Consider the following 26,338-nt stretch of genomic DNA (forward strand, 5'->3'; position numbering starts at 1 on the left):
TAGAAGAAGCAAAAGGAGGCAGCAGCAGTGTGCTTTGAAGGAGACACCCCAGTACTACACGAGAGAAACGATGTTTTCAATCGTCCAGAGAGGAGGAGAGTCACTTCCGGTGCGTCCCGGGGCATCATGGGAGGGGTCAGTCTGCGGGAAGGAAAGGCCAGAGGTGACTCTCGCCAAGGCTGGGGCAGCCCTGGAGGCCACACTAGGACCTGGCCAGTAAGTGTGCATTTGAGAGTTTGCGAGTGAGCAGGACCTTGTTCTTCCCGGCGATTTATTTGCGCTGTGCAATTCCAGACAGTAGATCCGTGAAGGGCTGTGTGGTGGGGAGGGTATGAAATTGAGTGTGGAGAGGGCATTTGAGGGTAAGTCCCATGGCTGACTGGGCCAGACAGAAAATTTAAAATTCTTGTCACCAAAGCCCATTTGAAATTTTTCAGTGCATGCATAGCCATATTATTATGTTGTACACATACATATTCTTTTTTTTTTTTTTTGAGACGGAGTAGCACTCTTGTCACCAGGCTGGCATGCTGTGGCACCATCTCGTTCACTGCAACCTCCACCTCCCGGGTTCAAGTGATTCTGCTGCCTCAGCCTCCTGAGTAGCTGAGGTCACAGGCACCCGCCACCACACCCGGCTAATTTTTGTACTTTTAGTAGAGACGGGATTTCGCCATGTTAGCCAGGCTGGTCTCAAACTCCTGACCTCAGGTGATCCGCCCGCCTCATCTTCCCAAAGTGCTGGGATTACAGGCGTGAGCCACCGCGCCCGGCCACACATATATTCTTATATAAAGTCAAGTTCAGATACTCAAATCTGTGGGTACCAATTGAATTATTTTTCCAAATCGTGGAAAAAGTGATGATTTTGTTGCTCAGAAAGTACTACCTTTCCCATCTATGTTTTAAACATAATTTCTCATCATTTGAGCCTTCACGTTGCTCTGTACCTCAGTTTCCCCAAGCAAGCCACAAGCCATAGTTTCTGTGAGGAGCTGAGAAAATAGTCTGCCCTCTTGTGAAGGTCAGGCTATTGAAATCGAAGAGAAGCTCTGTTTTGGGTGCGTTCCCCAGGGGAAATGTTTTCCTCCTTCACCATGGAGAGGCTTTCTTTTTCCTTGCGGCCTCCGGAAGCAGCATCTTAGTGACCCTTGAAACCAGGAGGGAGGAATCAGGCTGGCAAATTCCATCCTTAAGCAAGGTTCTTTCCATCTGCCCACGGCTGATTCTTCAGCTTCTCGCTTTGGAAAATGTGACCGTTGGAGTCTGCGGTGAAGGTTCCTGGGGACACTGATATGTGGAACATGTGCCCAAACCTCTGCCGCAGCCAGGAGGCAGAATTTAAGTTTGCTTACTGACAGCTGCTCTGTGTCAGTCCTGGAATGTTAATCCTTACAGAGAGCTTGGATGACAGGCAACAGCTTTTAGCAGCTGTGCTAATAGTCTCATCCATCAGATGACCCTCTCTTCACCTTACTGTTGTCAGTTGTATCCATGTCTTTGATGAGAAGTGGATATGAAATCTTAAGGGGCAGGTTACTTTTATTTAGTTTAAAAACATGAGCCTTTAAAAGAATTCCAAAAATAGTACACACATTGAAAAATATAATCAAACATACTGAAGGAAAATTTTAAGTCGTGCCTAAAATTTTAGCATGGAAGTCATCTCTATGTAAATTTTTCAATGTCACATTTTTTCCATGTTTTTAGGTATTCTTGTTTGAGACGGAGTCTCACTCTGTCGCTAGGCTGGAGTGCAATGGCGTGATCCTGGCTCACTGCAACCTCTGCCTTCTGGGTTCAAGTGTTTCTTCTGCCTCAGCCTCCCCTGTAGCTGGGACTACAGGCGCGCACCACCACACCACCACCAGCTAACTTTTGTATTTTTTAGTAGAAATGGGGTTTCACCATGTTGGCCAGGATGGTATCAATCTCTTGACCTCATGATCCGCCCACCTCGGCCTCCCAAGGTGCTGGGATTACAGGTGTGTGCTACCGCACCTGGCCAATTTTTATGTATTCTTAAATACATACACAATTGAGATATCAGTCTGCAAGCACTGTTTTGTATTCTGCTTTTGGAACATATTTGACAATTTTTCTCATGATATTAACTATTCTTTTGGATTATGATTTTTAATAGTTACATAGTATACCATGCTTTGAAGATAACATAATTCATATGACAAATTTTCTATTATTGGGCATTTAGGATGCTCTAAATTTCTGTTCTTTTAAAACATTCTGGTAAATATGTGTGTACATAAATGCTTATGCATATCTTTAATTATTAAATTTATAGAATAGAATTTCTGGGCAAAGCCTAAAGATGGTTTTCAGTTTGCAATAGTGGAGTCCCTGTTATTGGAGCCTTTGCAGTAATGATACTGCATAGGAAAACAAAATGTATTCACTAATGATCTTATTGATCATTAGATGTTGTAAATATGCAACAATCAATTTAAGTTGAATGCAAAGTAAAATGAGAAATCTTGCAACAACATTTGCAGAATTTAGTGAAGTTAATGAAAGTAGTAAAAGAAATTGGCTTGAATTTTGCAAAGCCATTGACCAGTGTGGATTCAACAGTGTTGAACTAGTTAACAACTGAAGAACTGAAAATGGACAAAAATGATGACCCAATAGATGTTTCACGAGAATGAATTCAGGATCAAAGGATTAGGAAGGGTCTTAAAAATATTGAAGAAGTCCTGCATTTTTGTGAAAAAGGATGTGCTTTATTATTGCATTGCAAAACTTAAAGGATGTCATATTATGTTATCACATATGACTGTGAGAAATCTGTCCCTTTCATCCCAACTGCAACATTTATTTGTTCTTTGTTCTAAGAATAGCAGAGGTGCAATTGTGACCTAATCTTAAGAAATACAACAGAAGGCCGGGTATGGTGGCTCATGTCTGTAATCCCAGCACTTTGGGAGGCTGAGGCAGGCGGATCATGAGCTCAAGAGATCGAGACCATCCTGGCTAACATGGTGAAACCCCATCTCTACTAAAAATACAAAAAATAGCTGGGCATGGTGGTGCATGCCTGTAGTCCCAGCTACTCAGGAGGCTGAGGCAGGAGAATCACTTGAACCCAGGAGGTGGAGGTTGCAGTGAGCTGAGGTTGTGCCACTGCACTCCAGCCTGGCAACAGAGCGAGACTGCATAAAAAAAAAAAAAAAAAAAGAAAAAGAAATACAACAGAAAATAAATATATTTCAATATTTTTGGTTTTATTTTGAAAATCAAACCCTAGTTCACAATTTACTCTGAAATTTTGGACCTCATTTTAATTTAGATTTGCTTTAAATCATTGCTTTTCCAGATGGCATGATTTTCTATGTGGAAAATCTCAAGGAATCTACAAAAAACTTCAGAACTAATAAGAGAGTTCAGTAAGATTTGAAGATACAGGATAAACATAGGAAAAAATCAATTGTTTTTCTGTATGCTAGCAGTGAACATGTAGACAGCAAAATTAGAAATATACCATTTATAGTCACTTAAAAAAAAGAAAAAAATTAGACATACATCGAACAAAATGTGTATAGGGCTTGTATGCTGAAAACTACCAAACACTGATGAAAGAAATTAGAGAAGATCTAAATAAATGAAACAGACTGTAGTCAAGAATTGGAAGACTCAACATGGTAAATATGTCAACAAACTGATAAACAGGCTTAATGCAATTTCTGTGAAAAGGTATAACTCTGGCTTTAAAGTTTGACATAGAGTATTCTAATTACTAGTTATTTTCCCAGAGTACTGTAATTGTGGTATTTCCCCTAATGCAGAATTTTAAATTTATGGAGGTATAATTGACATTTAAAACCGCACATACTTAAAGTGCACAATTTGATAGGTTTTGACATGTTTAGATGCCTGTGAAACCATCATCTCAATCAAGATAATGAACATGTTCATTGACCCTCCAAATTTCCTCCTGCTCCCTTGTAATCCCCGCCACTCTTTCTTTGTGCCCCCTACAAACCCTCCCTCTGCATCACTAGCCAACTGCTGGTCCACTTTCTATCACTATAGTTTTCATTTTCTAGAATTTTATATAAATAGAATCATATAGTATGTACTTTTTGGAGGGCTCCTGCTTTCAGTCAACATAATTATCTTGAGATTCATTCTTTTTTGTGTTAATAGTTTCTTTTTATTACTGAGTAGTATTTTGTTGTATGGATATACCATAATTTGTTTACCCATTCGTTGATGGATATTTTGGTTCTTCTTTTTGGTTTTTGCTCCTATTACAAATAAATGTGCCATAAACATTTGTGTACAAGTTTTCATTTGGACATATGCTTTAATTTCTCTTTGGTAAATACCTGGGAAGAGAATGACTAGATCATATAGATAATTTGTTAACTTTTTAAGAAGTTGCCAAACTGTTTTCCTAAGTCATTGTAACATTTTACATTATGACTCTTGGCCAACACTTTGGTCTTTTAGTCATTGTAGTAAATGTGTTGCAGTAACTTACTGTTTTTTATTGATATTTTTCTCATGACTCTGATGTTGAATGTTTTTTCAGATGCCTTTTTATCATCTGTATGTTTAGTGAAATGTTTGTCCAAACCTTTTGCCTTTTGAAGTATTAGGTTGTTTTCTTTTCACTGGATTTTTAGATTGTTTATATATTCTTAATATAAATCTTTTGTCAGGGATATAAGTTGTAAATACTTTCAGTCTGTGACTTGTCTTTTCATTCTCTTTATAACAGTGTTTTTCAAAGAGCAGAAGCTTTAAATTTTAATGATGTACAATTGATCAATTTTTTCTTTTGTGGCCTGTATGTTTGGTGTCATATCTAAGACATCTTTGCCTAAGCCGAGGTCACAAAGATTTCTTCTTTTGTTTCTTTCTAGATGTTCTTATGATTATAGTTTTGATTTCCTCTTTGATCCAAAATTTTGTTTTTGGAGATTATTTAAATTTTTTTTCCTTTTTTGTTTTAAACTTTTGTTATTAGACACACTTGAGATTGTGGTCTACACAATTTATACTGTAAAAGATTGAGGCCGATAGGGGTTTAGAGGTTGGGGGAGAGTAAATGTTAGAAGGTAGAAGGAGTGCATAAAGTACAGTCTTTGTCCAGATTGCATTTTTGCTCTGCTGCTTCCTCTTTCTGGAGGCCAAACACGTCCGTTCTACTCCATCAAGCCTTTTTATTTTTTTGTTTTATTTTCTGTCCCTGTTTCATAAGTTCATTCTTTCACTCTGTCCCTCATCCAATCTATCTGACAATACTATGTACGCTAGCTACCTTCAATAAATCTGGAATCCATCCACTTCTCTTTGTCTCCCGATGTTATTTTTCTGCCCTAAGCCACTGTCAAGGTTTTTATTGTTGTTGTTAGTTTTTTTTTGTTTGTTTGTTTTTTGTTTTTGTTTTGAGACGGGGTCTCACTCTGTCTCCCAGGCTGGAGTGCAGTGTTGCGATCTTGGTTTATTGCAGCCTTGACTTCCCGGGCTCAGGTGATTCTCCTGCCTCAGCCTCCCCAGTAGCTGGGACTACAGGCATATGCCACTATGCCCTGCTAATTTTTTTCTATTTTTAGTAGAGATGGGGTTTTGCCATGTTGCTCAGGCTGGTCTCGAACTCTTGAGCTCGAGTGATCTGCCCACTTCGACCTCCGAAAGTGTTAGGATTCCAGGCGTGAACCACCGCACCCAATTGCCACTGTCATCTTTTATCCTTTATTTTTCAGTAGGCTCCTAACTAGTTTCCCAGTGTCTATCTTTGCTCCCTTAGTTTATTCTCAACACAGCAGCCAGAGTGATTCTTTTAAAATGTATGTTAATATCACCCCGCTCAAAATCCTCCAAAGCTTTCCCACTTCACCCTGAATAAAGGCAAAAGTCCTTCGAGTGGCCAAGGGGTCCTACATGATCTGGCCTCTTAGTTCCTCTCTTATGCCTTAACTGTCTCATCTTGCTCATTCTCTTCCTGCCCTGCTTGGCCTCCTCCCTGCCCCTCTAACATTCCCTACCTTCCCTTGCCTTAAGGCCTTTGCATTTTCTGTTGTTCTCTGCCTGGATGTGCTGTGCACCCACATACTCACTTGGTTTACTCTCTTACCTCCTTTGGGTCACTGTTCAAATGTCTTCTTACCAGAGACGCCTTCCTTGACTACTCTCTATGAAATAGTAAATACGTCTCTTACTTTTTAATTTCCCATTAGTGCTCGTCATCTGGCTCATTACATAGTTATGAATTTATTTATTGCTTTTCTTTCCTTGTGGAATATAAGCTCCTAGCGAGCAGGAACTATATTTTGTTCACTGCCGTACCCACAGAACTGAAACAGTGCCTGGCACTATTTATTGATTTATCGTATTGATGCACATAGTAGATGCTCAATATCTGTTTGTGGAGTAAATGAATGGCCCCATACGGAGGGCAGCCTCAGGGAGTGTTTTTCTTAGTAATTTGTAGCAATCTAGAGAGATATAATAACGACGAGCTCAGCAAAAGGTATTTGTGTGTGTGTTGGGGGGGTGAAGAGGTGGGAAAGGGACTGTCGGGTGGTGCTGAAGGCATAAAATATTGAATACTCTGCAAAGCCATATATAATATTAATATATTAATAGCTAGGTGAGAACTGTGAGCATAAATAGCTTTGCAAGTGAAAAAATGAAAGTCCGGTTTAATGTATACATTTACTGTAGTTTTTATTTATTCAGCTTTAAGAGGAAAATAAACATCATAAAGCAAGTGACCAAAAATAGCACATTTTGTGCCTTTCTTCAGCCACTTGATAGCATCAGGCAGGTGTTTACTGATTACTCTGCACTGATTTTTGTGTGAACCTCTCGGCTCTTCACTCGCAATTTGTTGACCTGGGACTCAGCAATGTCAGCCCGTTCCTCGGCCTCCTCCAACTCGTGCTGGAGTTTGCGGATTTTAGATAGATTAGCATTGGATTGTTCCTCCTAAGAACAGAGATAAAATTGTGAGAATTAGACTGTGTGGTTCTCATTGCACTTATCACCAGACAGGATGAGTTCCTCAAATCAGGTATTTCCTTCTTATGGTCTATTTAGCATATCCGACTTCACATCTAGACAGAGTTTATTACTTTCAACTGTAATTTTTACTTTAAAGAATGAAAGGAGAGTTTTGAAGTGCAGGAGACAGCCTAATATAAAGCCCATACCTACTTTTATGATGTATGGTCTGTGGAAAGGAGGAAGAGATCTATGTACCCTTATAGACATCAGTAAGTAAATGCAAGGCCAAACTATAACTTGAGGAAATATCACTTACTATGTATTTTTGCCATATGTTTTCATTCTACTATATAAAGAAAGGGAAAAGGTAGGACTAGGAAGAAAGTCTTCTCTGTTATTTGACTCATTACCATTTATGCCTCTCCCTTTTTTCTTTCCTTTTCTTCCTTCCTATTTACTTCCTACCTATCACATGTGTCTGGAAGAGTGGAGGGATAACCAGGAAGAGTATGGGTAAAGAATCTTCTAACATATTCTTATAGTAGCTACAGCAAATGTGGGGACAAGAACCCCCACTGATGACACTAGCAGGGAGTGAAGAAGTCAGGTGGGGTAAAAGATTGATGTTTGGCTTTTGAGAACTTGATTTTTTCTATGTCTAGAGGGAGAGGAATATTTATGATGGTATTAATTAGAATTCCTACTGTATATCATTTGCAGCTATCAAGTAAGTGAGCCGTTTGGAACTTGCCCCCCTCAATGCTTACAAATTGCTTAATAATATAAATATCTTGGCTGGGTGTGGTGGTTCATGCCTGTAATCCCAGCACTTTGGGAGGCCAAGGTGGGCGGATCACTTGAGGCCAGGAGTTCGAGACCAGCCTGGCCAACATGGTCAAGCCCCATCTCTACTGAAAATACAAAAACCAGGTAGGTGTGGTGGCGCACGCCTGTCGTCCCAGCTACTGGAGAGGCTGAGGCATAAGAATCGCTTGAGGTTGGGAGGCAGAGGTTGCAGTGAGCCAAGATCATGCCACTGCACTCCAACCCGGGTGACACAGAGAGTCTCTGTCTCAAAAAAAAAAAAAAAAAAAAAAAAAATCTCCTTTTGAAATCTTGTTCTGTAATTTGGATTGGGGGGGACAAATTCATATTTAAAAATCTTCCCTCTTAAAATATGAGTGGCAGATTTTCACTTTCATTGCATCTTCTTTCTTATTGATGGATTCTTTTAAAACATTTTCTACGGCAAAAGAAACTTCCTTCTTTCCTCAAGGGCTTAAAGATACTTACAGCCTCCTCAGCTAGTCTCTTGTATGATTTCACCTTCGCCTGTAATTTATCTACCAAGTCCTGCAGCCTGAGAACATTCTTGCGATCTTCTTCAGTCTGAAAGTTTGAAAAAAATCATCTGCATTCATTCCAAAGAAATTAGGCTACTCTGGGTACTAAAATAAAATCATTTGGCATGATAGCAGGTGGGCCTAGGGTAAACCTGATCAACTCTGCGATTTTCTTCATAAAATTAACAGTAGCACTCTTGTTAAATGTTTCCAGTGTGCAGGCCCTGTATTAGAGAATTGCACACATCTTCTCTAATCCTTACCTCCCTATCCTGGAAAATAGATGCTGTTATCCCTATTTTACAGGTGAAGAAATTGAGGTTTAGAGTATTAAGTTCAACAAGCAAGAGAGGCCAGACTAGGACTAATACCCAGTTTATCTGTCTTTAAAATGTGTGTTCTTTACTCTCATGCTATTTTCTAAACTTTAGAAATCTGAAGGCCTCCCTAAGTTTTAGTATAGGTCTGTGATAAGCAACTGTCTTTACACCTTATATGTACCAAGTTAATGCATATTTGTTTGTGAGTGGCATATAAATAAATAGTCATAAGGTTTTCAATTTCCTTCTGGGCAGGAAGACCGGATATTCTGGAAGGCTATTCCCTTCACCTGGTAGGTGAGTTCTTTTACTCGTCGCTCATGTTTCCGTAGACCTTTAACAGCCTCTGCATTACGTTTCTGTTCATTTTCAACCTCTCCTTCAAGCTCACGTACCTGTAGCCAAGAAAAATACTTACGCAGTCAGTCTTGGGGGATATTAATTAGCCCAAGACCTACTGAAGGCATGGGGTGGGTGTTCCCAGCTCCAGGACAGGATGGGAGTCTTGTGTAGGAAGAGAGAAGGGTAGAGAGCATGCCCTTTTTCCCTTCCCAGATTTAGAGAGATTGAGACACCCACCCTGGCCTCCAGTTTCTGGATCTGCTTCTTCCCACCCTTCAGTGCCAGCTGCTCGGCCTCATCTAGACGGTGCTGCAGGTCCTTCACCGTCTGCTCCAGGTTCTTCTTCATCCGCTCCAGGTGGGCGCTGGTGTCCTGTTCCTTCTTCAGCTCCTCAGCCATCATGGCAGCCTATTTAGGAAATAAATTAATAAAGTAATGAAACTCGATGATAGCAGGTAGCATACGTGTGTCAGTAAGACAAATGTGCATCTTACATCAGTGATGGCCTTCTTGGCTTTCTCTTCTGTATTGCGTGATTCTTGGATTACTTCCTCCACTTCACTTTGGAGTTGAGAAACGTCATTTTCTAATTTCTTCTTGGTGTTGATGAGGCTGGTATTCTGTTAAAAGTAGTCAGTGCAAATTTACAAAATTTGTCATTTGCCCTCTTGGGATTTTACAGGTGTCTTACTTGTTGGTTCATGCAGGGGATCTGTTGGCAACATTTCACTAAACTTTAATTATTTGTTCAGTGGCAAATGTTAATTATTTGCAAGGTAGGAACTCCTTTCCCCCAACTTCCCCAGTGTCCATCTGATTTATGCATAAGGACCTCTGAGGTTTGAGAATGCCTTTATTGGCATACATTAGTTAATTGGTCTTTTTTTTTTTTTTTTTTTTTTTGAGACGGAGTCTCGCTCTGTCGCCCAGGCTGGAGTGCAGTGGCCGGATCTCAGCTCACTGCAAGCCCCGCCTCCCGGGTTCACGCCGTTCTCCTGCCTCAGCCTCCCGAGTAGCTGGGACTACAGGCGCCCGCCACCTCGCCCGGCTAGCTTTTTGCATTTTTTTTAGTAGAGACGGGGTTTCACCGTGTTAGCCAGGATGGTCTCGATCTCCTGACCTTGTGATCCGCCCGTCTCGGCCTCCCAAAGTGCTGGGATTACAGGCTTGAGCCACCGCGCCCGGCCCCCTAGTTCTTTTAATTATATTTCAGTCAGACATCACTACTTACTCTCTCTCTGGAAGGTTGGAAATAGAAAAGGATACATTCGTTTTGTGAGTGGCAGGCACTGAGAATTTCTTGCTTAGTAGAATCTATTCTCTCTGAATTTTCATGATTTGTTCCCTTGGAGAGCACTGAATTTTGTCTTCTGAAAACATATTCTTAAGATTTCAACTCAGTGTTTCTCAGAGAGAAGCAATATTGTCTCAATGGGTATTTGAAAATGTTTAGGGGCAGATATTTTTGGTTGTCAAAATGACTAGGGGGTGCTACTGCATTTAATGCCTGGGCAAGTCAGGAATGCTAAATGTGCTGTAAGGCATGGGGACAGCGAACACAGCATGCTAAATGCTTAAGTGCTACCGATGAGAAACATTGCATGGAACATTTTCAGATTTTGGAGGTAGCAGGTGTCTTTACTCAGTATTATTCTACCTCATGGTTTCCAAAATAATCTAAATAGCCAAACCTTATTTTTAAATAAAAAAGTAATAGCTTTTTTGGGGAGGGGGCATAGAAACCCCAAGAAGGAAACAGGAACACACACCAAAAAACAAAAACAATCACCCATAATCTAATTACCCTAAGATAATGGCAATGAGTATTTTTGAGCATATCCCCCATCCTTGTTTACATACACATATTTATACAAATGGAGTACTTTCATGCTATAATTCTAATGCATCCCCCTGCCAGTACACCAGCATTTGTTTGATGTGAGGGTCTCACCTGGGTGTGGAGGAGCTGGTACACATATTTATACAAATGGAGTACTTTCATGCTATAATTCTAATGCATCCCCCTGCCAGTACACCAGCATTTGTTTGATGTGAGGGTCTCACCTGGGTGTGCAGGAGCTGGACACGCTCACTGGCATCCAGGAGCTCCTGTTCTGCGATTTTCCTGCTCCTCTCTGTCTGCTCCAGAGTGGCCCGCAGCTCCTCGATCTCAGCCTGCAGCAGGTTGGCCCTGCGCTCTATGATCGCCAGCTGTTCCTTCAGGTCTTCTTGGCCCCGGAGAGCATCATCCAGGTGGAGCTGGGTTTCCTGGTAAAGAAAAAGGCTTTAGGTGTTCTGAAGGAGATTTGAAGATCCCAGGAGATTGTACTGGTGCCAGGAACAGAAGATGACCTATGCCTGTCGTTTGACTGCATCTGAGTATGATTAGGTCATTTGCTTAGGGTGAGAGAATTATCAGGAGACACAGATTGTTGTTCTGTTTCTGCCATTAACTGGTTATTGTGTCATGTGTGAGTCACTAATGTCTGTCATTTGTGGAGCAGTTTCCAGATGCTCTCTCCAGGACTTGGCATCTGTTATTTCATTTGATCTTCACAGTAACTCGGTGAGGTGGGGAGTTTCATTCTTATTTTGAAGAAGGAAAAGAGGTTCTGAGAGGTTAAATAACTTGCTTAAAATCAGGCAGCTAGTAAATGACAAAACTAAGACTCGACCTCAGGCCTGTCTGGTGCCCAAGTCTGTTCACTTGCTTTCATATCATATTGTAATGCCTAGGCATCTGTTTGATCTTCTACATAACATTTTCTTAAAAATAATATGTTCTATGTGTATTTAGTTCAGTTATCTTTGTGCTGTCAGCTGTATAATTTGTTAAGAGAAAAAAAGGATGGTTTAGCAAGGTGTTTGGGAAATGGAAGACAGGTACTTTCCCTGCTTCATCTGGGAGGCAAATGTGGACCCATTTACCTTCAGGATTCCTTGGGTGTTTCTGTAGTTCCTTAAACTCTCCGCAGCTAAGCGATTGGCATGATTCAGCTGGATTTCCATTTCATTCAGATCTCCTTCCATTTTCTTCTTGACTCTCAGAGCATCATTTCTGCTTCTAATCTCTGCATCCAGCGTGCTCTGCATGGTCTCCACGACTCTAGTGTGGTTTCTCTTCAGCTGGTCAATTTCCTCATCTTTTTCTGCAATTTTTCTATCAACTTCAGACTTGACTTGGTTTAACTCAAGCTGGATACGCAGAATCTTTCCTTCTTCATGTTCAAGAGATGCCTTAACAAAATGGTTGTCAATTAATAATGGAGAAGAGCCTGAGTATTTGGAGTATATTCCCTTGTGAGCCAAACTCTTGTCAATATCAGTTTGTCTAATTTTACAAAGTATAATACAGTAGTTCTGGCAATCTTCTAGGTAAATCATTATTTTGTTTATTCAGTGACAGATTATTTAGAGCAGCTCTGCAATAAAGGCGCTTTGTGCTATACAAATATTATTCATATTAGTACTAATAAAATTATATAATTCATGTATAGTAAATATAAACTCTCAATCTGTTTTAGAAATGAAAATGTTCTTGTGGAACATACTAACCCCGAGTCTAGAAATTATCAGTTTTAAAATATGTTAATTTTTTTCTGATTACATAATAAATGTGCATTGTATAATGTGAGGGCAATACATAAAAACAAAGGAAAAACTAACTGTTGTTCCCCCAGCAAGAGATAAAGATTTTAATGTGGTATATTTTTTTCTAGTCTTTTTTCCTACTTCTATATATTTTTACATAATCAAAATTATATTGTATATGCAAATTTGTGTCTTTAAAATACTGTCTCCATAAAATATTTTTCCAAAACAGTCATATTTAGTGGCTATATAAAATTTCATCATATGGCTGTTCTGTAATTTGCTTACTTTTGTTCTTAGATTGGACATCTTTGTCTTAAAGTTTTACTCCAGTTGACATTTTTTGGGTGATAAAATCTTAGAAATAGAATTGACAGGTCAGAGTATTTACATTTTTAAGGATTTTTCATAACTATTGCCAAGTTGCCCTTCATAAAGATCCTGTAAGTTTCAATTATCGCTAGCCCCACTCTGTTTTTTTTTTAACTGATGTTTGTCTTTGTTTTTCCATAACATAATACAAGGTAATATGTACCTCTGCTTCCTCTAAAGCAGCCTGAATTTCACATTTCTCTTGTTCTACTTGCTTCTTTATTTTCTCCAATTCGTGAATTTGCTTTCCTCCCTCTGCAATCTGCTCAGTGAGGTCAGAAATCTCCTCTGTGGTTGAACAGACAGGAGAGAAATGGTCAGAAAGATGGCAACATGGCAAGGTCCTCCCAGGGATATATGGGGTAGGGAGGACTGTGAGGACTGGGAAGACTGTGAGGACTCACGTTGCAAGTTCTTATTTTCTCTTCTTAGCGTTTCGAGTTGATCCAGGGATTCCTCGTAGGCATTCTTCACCTTGAACAGCTCGGTGCTAAGAGAACAGGCCTCCTTCTGGGAGGCCTCAAGTTCAGCCTGAGTTTCCTCATACTTCTGTTTCCATTCTGATAGGACCTGAAAAGCAGTAAATCATGAGTTGATCCAAGGAGAAAGGAAGACCAAGTAAAACGCTCTTAAAGTTTAAGCAGTCTGGGCCACCTTGTCAAAGTTCCTTTGCTTCTTATCAAGAGCTGCACAGGCTGCATTAGACCTTTCCACATCAAGCATGAGGTCTTCAACTTCATTCTGGAGCCGCTGCTTTGTCTTTTCAAGGGAAGCACATTTGGCGTTCACAGCTTCTACATGTTCCTCCGCTTCTTGCAGGCGCTGGGCCAATTTCTTCCTGAAAAGTTAGCCAGGCACTCAGGAGAATGGCCGAGACCAGAAGCAAAAGAAGCAAAGTGATAACCTCCTTGGTCCCTTTTCACAGTCCTGTTTCTTTTCTTTTGTTTCTTTTTTAAGAGACGGAGTCTCGCTCTGTCGCCAGGCTGGAGTGCAGTGGCGCCATCTCGGCTCACTGCAACCTCCCGGGTTCAAGCGATTCTCCTGCTTCAGCTTCCCAAATAGCTGGGATTTCAGGCATGCACCACCATGCCCAGCTAATTTTTGTATTATTATTATTTTTTTAATAGAGACAGGGTTTCACTATATGTTGGCCAAGCTGGTCTTGAACTCCTGACCTTAGGTGATCCGCCCGCCTTGGCTTCCCAAAGTGCTGGGATTACAGGTGTGAGCCACTGCGCCTGGCCACAGTCCTGTTTCTATACTGGCAAAGAGCATATGATTTTCAAAATGGTGGCAGCCAGAACTGCTTTCTAGATTGGTAAACTGTTTGGAAAGGTCCAAAGTGGTGAAGAGTTGGAAACAAGTCCTTGGAATATTATAGAATTCTTAGAGGCTGCTGTTGGTGCTGCCGTTGTATGTGCCTTACTACCTAAGTAACTCAGGATTTTTAAGACTTCTGATTGAGTGTGACTGTGGAAAATTATTAGCCAGGACAATCTTGTTGTTTGACTTATATATTCATTCTGACTCCAATATGGATTTGAGGTTAACTAGATATTTTACTGGCCAGAAATATACTGAGCATATTCATTTGCTTTCTCAGACTTTCCATTCCATTTTATGTATTCTTTTCCCTAGAGAACAGCCAGTTTCTTCTAATCATTGTATTTGGACAGTCTCTCCAGGGAAAGAAATTCATAGATAAATCAGGACAATTCATGCAGTTTAAACAAAGGCAGGTTTTTTTTTTTCCCCTCCTGAATTCTCTACATTCTCAGTTCATTTTCAGTTGTGTGCCAAGTACACATCCTTATGGTAGAGAAAAACCTTTGACTTGATGCCCAAGGAGATCTACTTGAAGGTCTCCGTTTGTCTATATGCAGACTAAGGCTTTACTTTATTTAGGCCAAACCCTAAACATTATGTATGGTTTGGTGGCCTCCAACGTGAGTTTTAAGAGGTATGTCGTCTACTCAATGCTTAAGAAGGTGGGCTGTGGAATGAGAATGACAGGCTCCAAACCCAGCTGTATCATTTATTAAGCAGATACCTTTGGGTTAGTTGGTTAACATCGTATAGCCTCAACTTCCTCATCTGTAAAATGGGGATTAGAATAATGATACCAATGTAATATTGTTATGAAGATAAATAAGCTGATATGCATATATATATAAAATACTTGACACAGTATGCGCTCAATAAATGTTAGTTTTTGCTATTGTTATGTTATCATCATCATAACTATCACAGCTGCTTCTGCGAGTTCCTTTTCTAGAGTTCACAACACATACTTGGCCTCCTCCAGCTCCTCTGTGCGCTGAATGGCGTCCGTCTCGTATTTGGTCCTCCACTGAGCAACCTCACTGTTGGCCTTGGACAGCGCCCTCTGCAGTTCAGCTTTGCCTTCCTGCTCCTCCTCATACTGTTCTCGCAGCAGGTCGCAGTCATGGCGGGAGGACTGCAGGGCGTGCGCCAGGGCGTTCTTGGCCTGCAGAAGTAGCAGTTCAGTGACATAAATTCATGTATTCAGTGATATTCAACGTACACATCCCAAGTAGAGCCTAACTGGGCAGGTTTAGATTTGGTTAGTCAAAAAAATCTTTGGCAAAACTCACTTTAGTTTCTTCCTCTAGTTGACGTTTCAGCTCTTCAATCTGCTGAGTAGACGCTTGCTTGCTCCTTGAAAGTTGAGAGACTAAAGCATCTTTCTCATCTAATTGTCGAGAATATTCACCTAGGAATAATAGACGTAAGGGAATTTTTTACTGGCATAAAAATAAGTCTAAACCTTTTATATTTATATGTATGCATATATATATATATATATATATATATGTATGTGTGTGTGTGTATATATATATATACACACAAGCTGTATATTCCTTACCTGAAATGCTTGGGACCAGAAGTGTTTCAGATTTCAGATTTTTGTTTGATTTTAAAATATTAGCATTACACTTACCAGTTCAGCATCCCTAATCCGAAAATCTAAAATCTGAAATGCTGCAGTGAGCATTTCATTTGGACATCATGCCAGCCCTCAGTTTTGACTTTTGGAGCATTTCAGATTTTTGATTTTCAGATTAGGGATACTCAACCTGCGTGTGTGTGTCTGTGTGTCTGTATGTGTGTGTGTCTGTTTGTGTGTGATGTGTTTAACCTACACATCATCTGCTTCTAAGTATTTTTATAGAACTGGTTAGAACCGGAGATTTAAAAGCAACATTGCCATAAAAGTGTTGTAAGTAAACTTGTCTGCTCAGTCTTGCTTTCTTTCCTTTTTGATCTTCTCAGCAAACTCTGATCATTTGTTTATCTTTCTCTAAAGTGGGAATGTTGCTGTTTATTAGAACCCCTAGAATCCTTTTTATTTGGTCCATGGTTTTGGGACCCAGAGAGGATGTCTTTACCTGCTTCTGTCTGCAGACGCGCTCTCTGCACTGTGAGGTCATTGATCAGCCGCTGCTGCTCCTCTTCCTTGGTCTTGAGCTCACTCACTTGGTCTTCTAGAGCACGGCACATCTTTTCCAGGTTCCCCTACAGGATATGTAGCAATGAAAGATGAGACATTGAATGCAATAAAAAAAGTTAAAACTTGATTCTTAAAATACTTGTAGAGTAAATAAATTCATGTCAAGTGTGAGTAGAAAGTTAGGACATTAACTCTGTGGAATGTACAAGAATTTAGGCATGGTGAGTGCATAATGTGCCTAAACTGGTTATTGTGGGAGACCATTTATTCCAATGATATTGACACTTGCTTAAAGTGGATTTTGAAATCATCTTAATAGATCATAACCAGCATTAAAAAAATACCATAGAATGGGATATATTAGGTTAGAAAATATTTAAGTAGTCCTGAAAAATGCCTGCAAACAATGTTTAGTGATAGAGAACAGTGGGTGTTCTTATAGATGATTACCTTCATTTAGAGACAGTATTGGATACCTTGGCTTTGGAAATGGCCTCTGCGTTACTGCTAAGGTCATCAATCTCCATCTTCAGCTCACTCTTCTCCTTCTCCAGCTTCTGTTTGACCCGCTGCAGGTTGTCAATCTGCTCCCCAAGCTCAGCCACACTGTCTGCGTGCTTTTTCCGAAGTGCAGCCGCCATAGCTTCATGCTGCAGAGTGGCCTCCTCCAGGTCCCTGCGCAGTTTCTGGAACTCAGCCTCCCGCTTCTTGTTCATCTCAATCTGGGCGGAAGTGGCCCCACCGGCTTCTTCCAGCCTCTCGCTGATCTCCTCCAGTTCCCGGGAGAGGTCAGAGCGCTGCTTCTCTGCCTTGGCTCGGGAGGCCCGCTCTGCCTCGATTTCTTCCTCCAGCTCCTCGATGCGGGCCTGGGAATGAAAGAAGCACATAAACATAAACTCATCTCAACTTCAGTGTTTTTTTGGTGTGCAGAAAAACTGGAGGTGAGATGACTCACCTGCAACTCTTTGATTTTCTTCTGTAGTTGAATTTCTACAGCTTGCTCGTCTTCAATTTTGCTTATCAAATTGCTAATTTCAAATTCTTTCCTTTAGACAGAAGAACAAGACGTATTAATACTCATATGAATTAAAAGATGATATCACATAGAAGTTTTTTTCTAAAAAGCTCCTACTTTTTAAGCTTTTCATCAAGTTGCTGTTTGTCATTTTCTATATCCATTGTGGATTCTTGGGCCAATTTGAGGTCACCCTCCAGTTTCCTCTTTGCTCTTTCTAGATCCATTCGAAGCTTCTTTTCTTGTTCCAGAGACCCTTCAAGCTAATAAGAAAGTAAATATGGTAAAAATTGAAAGTATATTAAAAAAAATCTTTCAAAAGGATATTTAAAATGTGCTTACATCATCCACTTGCTGTTCTAGCTTGGTTTTAGCTTTGGCCAGGGTGTTGACTTTGTCCTCCTCTGCCTGCAGGTCATCCAGGGTCTGCTGGTGGGCCTCCTGGAGAGCCTTCTTCTCCTTGGACAGTTTTGCAATGGTTTCATCCAGGCCCGCCATCTCTTCTGTAAGATTTTTCACCTACAAAGGTTAAGAAAGAGATTATTTCTCCTATAAAGCAATTTAGTTGGTGGCAGAACCTCTATACAGTATTGTAGAATATGATTGCTACCTTGTTCTCTGTGGCATGTTTCTCCTTCTCAACCTTGGCCAGTGTCAGCTCAAGGTCATCAATGTCTTTCTTGAGTTCTGAACATTCATCCTCCAGTTTCCTCTTCTTGGCTGTCAGCTCAGCATTGATCTCTTCCTCCTCCTCAGCTCTCTCAGTCACCTCTTTGATTTTGGCCTCAAGTTGGATTTTGTTTTTAATCAGTTGCTCACACCTTTCCTCTGCATCCGCCAAGCTATCTGCTTCCTATGGAGAGATTCATTCAGATATTTAGAGTGTTACTTATTTTGAAACTTGGTTTTTTTTGCACAAAAATAATAGTGTTTTATTGAAGTCTGTTGAATGTTTCAGTATGAATATAAATTTAATTGAATCGAACATTATTACATAGTCTGGAGAGATGCAGCTTATTGGAAGTGAGACTGTAGTTTTAGAAGCAAACTAGTTTGCAAAGTTACTGGATTGGAGCTATTGTCTATTTAAAAAATAATTTGTAGAAGAGTGGAAAGACCTCTAAATCAGGCAAAAGGAAGCCTGGGTTCTTGTCCCAATATTACTTCCATATGTATGACTTTGGGCAAATTGCTTTATTCCTTTTATTCATATATGTATATATTTATATATATTCATATATGTATATATTTATATATATTCACATATGTATATTTCGAATAAATGATTGCCAAGAGCTTTTCAGCTGTAATATTTAAAGATTTTGATTTAGTTAAATTGGTTAGTTTTGGTTTTGATCATTCCCTGTCCCCCTCAAACCACTAATTGCTAGGCTGTATTGAAAAAAGAAAAAGAAGAAAAATAACTTAAATACATTTCCATGTAGTATTTTTTAATATACTAAAACCTTCCTGATAGTTCATACAGTGCTATAATTGTTGAAAATTTACATTTCCATTTAAAGAATTACCCATTAGTCTTAAGATGAATTTTGTTTTTTGGAACTTTTACCCTAACTTTTATTTTGAAAACTGTTAAACTTACAGAATAGCCGTATGAATAATACAATAAATTGCCATATACCGTTTACCTAAATCCTCACATTTTTAGCATTTTACAGTTTTTTTCTCTCTCTAAACACACACATAGACACATATATGCACATGCGCACACACACATATACACTCTCCTAAATCATTTGAAAGTAAATGGCAGATATGATATTTTAGCATGTCGCTCCTAAGGACATGAACATTCTCCTATATAACTACAATGCTGTTATTACAAATGAAAATATTATCACTGATACAATAATATTATCTAATATACAGTCTATATTCAGATTTCCCCAGTGTAACAGAAATGTTCTTTAAACTGCAACATAATTTTCAGAGAATTGTACCATTGACTAGGCTAGAGGTTCTTCTGCCCAGGACAGTTTTAGTTCAGGAAAGATCGATGAACTCTTCTTAGCCCTTTCTACTTTTGTGTTTTTGTTTGGTTTTGTTTTCCTATTCCCTTCTAAATCTGGTTAATGTGGAAAGTCTGTGCTGAGCCCCTGAAATTTTGAAAATTTTCAAACTCATACGTCAAGTTAGGAAAAAAAAAATAGAATGAACAGTGATATGTTATGAACCTGGATTCACCAGTTGCTAAGTTACGCCACATTTGCTTTGTCCATCCCATTTGTGGCCCTCTCTCCTCCTCCTATAATTATCAAAATGAATTTTAGAATATATGAGAAAGTGTAATTCTCAGAAACTATATAATATAGCTCAATAAAGTTTTTATAAGTGACTAATGAAAGTATTTAAATAAAGATCAGTCCAGTCCCTAATTTATTAGGTTATTTGGCCTGGGGAATATTTTTTAATTTCCCAGTGTTCGTTTTGTTCTTGAGTTTTAAAAAACATTTAAATGGAATATAATGGGGACTTATTGTGCTAAATCTTGGGGGTTGGGGAAAGGAGATACAGAGAGAAATAAGTCTGAATTTAAATACATCTCATAGACTTGCGTTTAGAAAATAGGGCTGTACTTTTAATGCTGGGCTAAAGTAGCCCAGGTAAAAGGGTAAAATATTTGTCTGAGACTTGTGGGGGTTGGCTTTAAGCTACTTCCTTCATGGCTGTTAAATGTTGTGATATTATTTAAACAAATTCTTCAATCTTTCCTTTTCCCGTTGTAACTTGGAAATAATTGTGGCTTTTCTTCCTTATAGAATATTGAAAGATATATGAGGTATTAAAAACAGCAACTTGAGATTTTTTTTTCAAGTAGAGGTCATTTATAAATCCAAAGTATATGTGTATTTCAAACAAGCTTCAGTAACATGATGCATTCAGAATATGGAATACTCACAGACTGAACCTGGAGTTGCAGGTCATTTTTCTCTTTTAAGAGAGTGACCATTTTTTCCTCTAGCTCCTTCCTTTTTGCCTCTGACTTGGCAAGTTCATCTTTCGTTTTCTGGAATTCTTCCTTCATGGTGGCCATCTCTTTCTCTGTCTCTGCACTCTTGAGGAGAGGCTTAATCTTGAAGAATAGTTTCATCCAGGGCCAGTGCTTGACGTTCATGAAGGCACGGACATTATACTGGATGCAGAAAAGTGCTTCTCTGCGATGACGTGAAAATATCAGTGTAGACTGATCCATTAGAGGCAATGTTATTGTTACTTATCACACACAGATTTCCCTTTTAATGAATGCCCCTCACAAATAAATATGTCACATTCTCTATATATTATATTCTGGCTTTACATACACACACACACACACGTGTACACACATTCTCACGCTCACACTCATGGTCAGTAGCCCTCAGTATAACCACTTTGCTAATTGAGTGCTGTTCATATTGAGCAGATCTTCTGTGTTCTCAGTCCCTATCAAAGTAGCAAAGAAAGTGCCTTTAGGGGTGAATATTTTGAATGTAAGATCAGCACATGCCATTTGACACATGGCAGTATTAGTGATTTGAGGTGGGCGTGACTATTGCATGTTGATTGTGCTGCCTGTCTGTGGACATACGGATGAGAACTGTGAAATGGCATAGGTTGTTTTCTGAATTGCCCACCTAAACTGAGCGTATGGTTTGTCGTCTCTTCCTTGAAGTTGCTCCTCTTATTTTGAACAACACTGAATTGTCCACTCTATAAACTTTTTTTGCTAGCTTCTTCAGATAATACACTGGCTTATCTCAAATTCTTTCAAGTGCCTCAGTCTTAACTGATTAATTGGATTGTTAATATTTGCGAGGCATTCAGCCTCTGTTGAGCTCTAAAATTTATTTTATTGAAATAAAGTGAAAAATAGTAATAAAAGGTACCCCTACTGCAAACTATAGCCATCGACTGGCTAGGTTTGACTACCTTGTAGCAATGTGTCTGTTTCTTCAAGCTTATTAAAATGGAAATTCCATCTCTATAGGTCCATTTTTTTTTTGGGGGGGGGATGGAGTCTTGCTCTATTGCCCAGGCTGGAGTGCAGTGGCGCGATCTTGGCTCACTGCAAGCTCTGCCTCCTGGGTTCACGCCATTCTCTTGCCTCAGCCTAGCTGGCAGTCCTCAGAGTAGCTGGGACTACAGGCGCCCGCCACCTTGCCCAGCTAATATTTTGTGTATTTAGTAGAGACGGGGTTTCACCGTGTTAGCTAGGATGGTCTCGATCTCCTGACCTTGTGATCCACCCGTCTCGGCCTCCCAAAGTGCTGGGATTACAGGCGTGAGCCACCGCACCCGGCCTATAGGTCCAATTTTTAAGACTTGTAACTCTGTGAAAACAGATACCCTGACACAGACCATAACGTTCACACATGGGAACGACTCAGGAACACTTCCAGTGCAGGCCCGAATTAGTACAGATGAGAAAAATGAATGCACAGTGTGTGTGTAAGTAGAAGAATGCAGTAGTGTTGGGTAGACAAACTGGGTGAGGTTAGTTACAGAAAGGGGAAATTAAAGTTTTAAATTGGTAAATAGATAAATTAGGATGAGGGGAGAGATGAGATAAGGAGATAAGCAAATGAGAGAATCGTAGATAAACAAATTGTTTAGCCTGGCTGGAAAAGGCTATGTGGTTGGAAATGATAGATGAGGTGGGGAATAGAGAGGGCCTTGGCAGGCAAGCAAGCAACTGGCTTGACGAAAATACTGCTTACTACAAACTATTCTTGTGACTGTATGTGAGATGGCTGGAAGTAGGAGAGAAGTTTTGAAGGGAATCCAATTGTGAGAGCTGAAGCAAAGGCTGCTGTGTTGTAGCAGTGAGTTCTGAATTGGGTGAGAGGAACTATTAGCCACAAAACGAAATAATTAATGAATGAAGAAGACTGATTGATAGTCCTTAAGGGACCTTATAACTCTGATATTCTGTATGGTTGTTACCTCCTTTGCAACATCTTCTGATATTCTACCCTCATTAGGAATCCCCTACAGACAGCTTGTGTTCTTGTTATAATCTGGGCCAATTTTTCATCTCTCATTTCTTCCAGAAGACCCAGGAGGCCAGCTTTGAAGAAAACCTGGAGAAAGAGACAGTCACAAATCATCCCCGTACTGCAGGAGACGCAGAAATGGCAGAAGGTACTTGGATTGGGTGTAAATAAATAACAATGTACCTTGGTATGTCCAAATTTATATTGAGTATGATCAATGTCAATAGAAGCAAGAAGTTTCTCAGAAGCCTTCTTGCTGTCAATGAACTGTCCCTCTGGAATAGCACTTGCATTTAAAACCTTGTATCTGCTCAGTTAAACAAAGAAGGAATGGTTAGGAAAATGTGACCACATGCCAACAAAAATGACACCAAAAAGAAATATCAACAAAAATCTGAGAGTAGAAATAAAAGTAGAAAATCCAACTGTCCTTTGAGGACAGATAGTAAAACAATATGATTTTCTGTTGCATGCCGGCTTCCTGTTATCCTTCTAACCTGTTGTATTATCCTACTACCACAAGACTGTATTATTCGACCTCTTAATTTTTTAATATATACTGAGGATATATGAAACAAAATGAACAGAGGACACAATTAAGATGGTAAAATATTCGCAGTATTAATGAAATACAACAAAGAAGACTGACCTTTGTTTAAAATCACCGTATAAGATTCTGCTTGGGAATCCTTTCCTACAGATGCGGATGCCTTCCAGCACACCGTTACACCTCAGCTGGTGCAGGACAAGTTCATGTTCCATTGCCCCTAAAAATATAGAACAGTACTTATTCCTGGGCATTTGATATTCAACCCTGTGCCTGTTTGGTTATTTCACTCTCTGTGTCTTACCAGGAGTTTTGGTTTCATTGGGAATGATACACCGTACGAAGTGAGGGTGTGTGCTCCTCAGATTCGTCATCAATTTATTTAGATTTTCCTAGAAAACCAGACAGAAAGGACTTGATGAAAAAGTTCTATTTCAGGTCGTTTTTTTGTAATTATGTGGAATGAACCTAGACAGTCCTTTACTAGGCATGCATCTGTGAGGCTTCAGTTGCTCTGTATTTTGAGGGTCTCAAGAGTTCTAGCCTGCCAAATAACAAGAAGGCCAAAGTGCTTGGAAGGAATGCACATCTTCAAGGTATTCCTTTGTAACACCAGGGATCTGTCTCATAAACAAATTGCAATTCAGTAACCTTGTGATTCACAAGGAAAGGTTCTCAACGGAGAATCACGAGACAAAAAGTGATGGCCTTGCTATGCCACTAATGAGCTACCTGACTCTATAAAATCCCTTTTGTTTCTCTGGACATTATCTGAGAATAGGTGAGATTGTTTGTGGGGTCTCCTTCGTCTCTCTCAGTGCTAATAATTTTCACAGTAGCAGTTTACAGTGGTAACCTAAGTTAGCAATTGTCCTAACTTTTGCCTTTCCTTCCTTGAGTGTATTATTCCCTGGGACCTCTTAACCTCTGGTTTTGTTTTGGTTTTTGCAGAGTCTAAAACTGTGAAACTGGCTGGGCATGGTGGCTCACGCCTGTAATCCCAGCACTTTGGGACGCCGAGGTGGGTGGATCACGAGGTCAGGAGTTTGAGACCAACCTGGCCAACATGGTGAAACCCCGTTTCTACTAAAAATACGAAAATTAGCCGGGTGTGGTAGCGGGCACCTGTAATCTCAACTACTCGGGAGGCTGAGGCAGGAGCATTGCTTGAACCTGGGAGGCAGAGGTTGCAGTGAACCGAGATCGCTCCACTGCACTACAGCCTGGGTGACAAAGCAAGACTCCATCTCGAAAATAAAACAAAATAAAATAAAATTGTGAAACTATATAACCTTGGGTGGGTGGGTGTTGGGTACCTGAGACTATTTACTGTCTGAAGCATATGGGGGGAGTTATTCCAGAAATACAGTGATCAGTTGTGACAGAAGATGATGTTTTAGTCAGCCATAGAAAACTCATACAAATATTTCTCAATATTCTTAGGTATACTCTTAAGAAGGCAGATTTTTTTTTTTTTTTTGACAGAATCTCACTTGGTTGCCCAGGCTGGAGTAAGTGGTGCAATGTCAGTCCACTGCAAACTCTGCCTCCTGGGTTCAAGTGATTCTTCTGCCTCAGCCTCCTGAGTACCTGGGACTACAGGCATGCACCACTACGCCCAGCTAATTTTTATATTTTTAGTAAAGACGGGGTTTCACCATATTGGCCAGGCTGGTCTCGATCTCTTGACCTCGTGATCCGCCCGCCTCGGCCTCCCAAAGTGCTGGGATTACAGGTGTGAGCCACTGCGCCCGGCCAAGAAGGCAGAATTTTTTTTTTTTTTCCACATCTCAGTTAACCATTAGGAAATGAAGAAAATAAGTAATATGAGTTCCTAATTTTGAAAACATGTGTGAAAACAAGTTGATAAAACAGAAGTCTTATTTGGTAAGATAATGCAAATTGGTTGTGAGAAAGAAAAAGAACAAGAGTAGTTTTCTTGTTTAGATCATAGGTTGTATGTCATGTCTGTATTTTAGTTTTATAAAGAATGAGACTTAGCCATATACATTTTGATTAAAAAGCCATTATTAGTCCACATATAAGAACCAGTTTTTAAGCTACATAGGAAAATCACATTATCTTGTAGTGAAACTATTATTCTTTAATCTCAAGAGATATTTCGTATCTTAATGATCCATTTAAATCACTGGGCTTGGCTTTAGATGATTTTCAGCTGTAAGGAAAAATTAAATTCACCTCACAGGACAAAGATATGTTTCGGTGAAAGATGTCATAAAGAGTGTATCTGAAGCTCATTCTCAAAGAGGAACTCAGGAACATTTTCAAAGGGCAACATTAGTAGAATAAGAATATGGCCTTCTACAGGGACAGCTCTGAAGTTTAACTATACTTCTTTAGAAATCAGCTTGATTATATAATAAGAAAGTTTCTAAGGACATTTTGGCCATCCTGAATACATTAGATAACCATAATAAGGAATAATGGGTAAAGCATCCGTTCCTACAGGAGTAGTATTTCTTTGGCTATACTCTAACGAGAGCGGATATTTGAAGTGGTTCCTGTTAACATTTTATTCCCTCATAATGTATTCTAAATCCCTAATTATGATAATTCATAGAAACTGAGTAGATATTTCAAAATAAATTTGTACTTTACCCTGAAAAGGGCAGACACAGTCTGGAAAGAAGAGCCCTTTTTCTTAGCACCTTTCTTTGCGCCGCTATCTGAGGTAAAAAGAAAACCCATCAATAAGAATAGAATACCAGAGGCTTATATGAACATGTATTATAACATTCTGTGAGAATGGGTTCAATTTAGATTAAGGACACAGAAAGTACCTGCTTCAGCGCTCGCATACGTGGAGAAGAGACTGGCTAGAGTCTTCATTGCAGACTTCTGGTACAACCCCACCACAGTGTCATTCAGGGGGTCCTTGTTCTTGTCCAGCCAGCCAGTGATGTTGTAGTCCACAGTACCAGCATAGTGAATCAGAGAGAAGTGGGCCTCGGCCTTGCCTTTGACCACCTTGGGCTTCTGGAAGTTGGCAGACTTGCCCAGGTGCTGGTCATACAGCTTGTTCTTGAAGGAGGTGTCTGTTGCCTTAGGGAACATGCACTCTTCTTCCAGGATGGAGAAGATGCCCAGTGGCTGAATTCAGAAAAGTAACATTGGTGTCAGCCTAACTTCTCTCAAAAGATAAGAGACATGGTGGCTGTCATTTGACTGAATTATGAGCACCCCCGATTAAATATATGTCTGAAATAAACCAGGGTCGCAACTCAAAGAAGTCCCTTGTTACCACTAGAGTGACTTTTCCACTATTCTTCTCACATTCAATCTGTAGCATTACTTTCAATTAAAAGAATAGCTGTATACAAACTCCCTCAACACAGCATGTTAAAATGTTATG

At 39.8% G+C, this 26,338-nt stretch overlaps 1 protein-coding gene across 2 annotated transcripts in view; it reads right to left on the reverse strand.

The window, feature by feature from the left end:
* Positions 1-6,664: 6,664 nt before the first annotated feature.
* MYH8 (myosin heavy chain 8) overlaps positions 6,665-26,338 on the reverse strand; it is a 32,183-nt gene continuing 12,509 nt past the window's right edge. For both annotated transcript variants that reach the window (XM_001113700.5, XM_077970371.1), the window contains 25 exons: positions 25,767-26,076; positions 25,585-25,652; positions 23,270-23,357; positions 23,068-23,185; positions 22,602-22,725; positions 22,369-22,505; positions 20,345-20,600; positions 18,035-18,277; positions 17,767-17,943; positions 17,542-17,687; positions 17,365-17,455; positions 16,886-17,275; positions 16,348-16,474; positions 15,553-15,671; positions 15,229-15,425; positions 13,592-13,775; positions 13,342-13,507; positions 13,101-13,225; positions 11,903-12,211; positions 11,039-11,242; positions 9,469-9,594; positions 9,212-9,382; positions 8,923-9,027; positions 8,263-8,358; positions 6,665-6,951 (listed from right to left, as the gene is read on the reverse strand). In XM_001113700.5, the coding sequence (XP_001113700.3) occupies positions 6,802-6,951; positions 8,263-8,358; positions 8,923-9,027; positions 9,212-9,382; positions 9,469-9,594; positions 11,039-11,242; positions 11,903-12,211; positions 13,101-13,225; positions 13,342-13,507; positions 13,592-13,775; positions 15,229-15,425; positions 15,553-15,671; positions 16,348-16,474; positions 16,886-17,275; positions 17,365-17,455; positions 17,542-17,687; positions 17,767-17,943; positions 18,035-18,277; positions 20,345-20,600; positions 22,369-22,505; positions 22,602-22,725; positions 23,068-23,185; positions 23,270-23,357; positions 25,585-25,652; positions 25,767-26,076 (4,227 nt within the window). In that variant the 3' untranslated portion in view covers positions 6,665-6,801. The remainder of the gene's footprint in view (positions 6,952-8,262; positions 8,359-8,922; positions 9,028-9,211; positions 9,383-9,468; positions 9,595-11,038; positions 11,243-11,902; positions 12,212-13,100; positions 13,226-13,341; positions 13,508-13,591; positions 13,776-15,228; positions 15,426-15,552; positions 15,672-16,347; positions 16,475-16,885; positions 17,276-17,364; positions 17,456-17,541; positions 17,688-17,766; positions 17,944-18,034; positions 18,278-20,344; positions 20,601-22,368; positions 22,506-22,601; positions 22,726-23,067; positions 23,186-23,269; positions 23,358-25,584; positions 25,653-25,766; positions 26,077-26,338) is intronic.

The sequence above is a fragment of the Macaca mulatta genome, chromosome 16 (genome assembly GCF_049350105.2).
Source record: "Macaca mulatta isolate MMU2019108-1 chromosome 16, T2T-MMU8v2.0, whole genome shotgun sequence".
NCBI classification, from domain to species: domain Eukaryota; kingdom Metazoa; phylum Chordata; class Mammalia; order Primates; family Cercopithecidae; genus Macaca; species Macaca mulatta.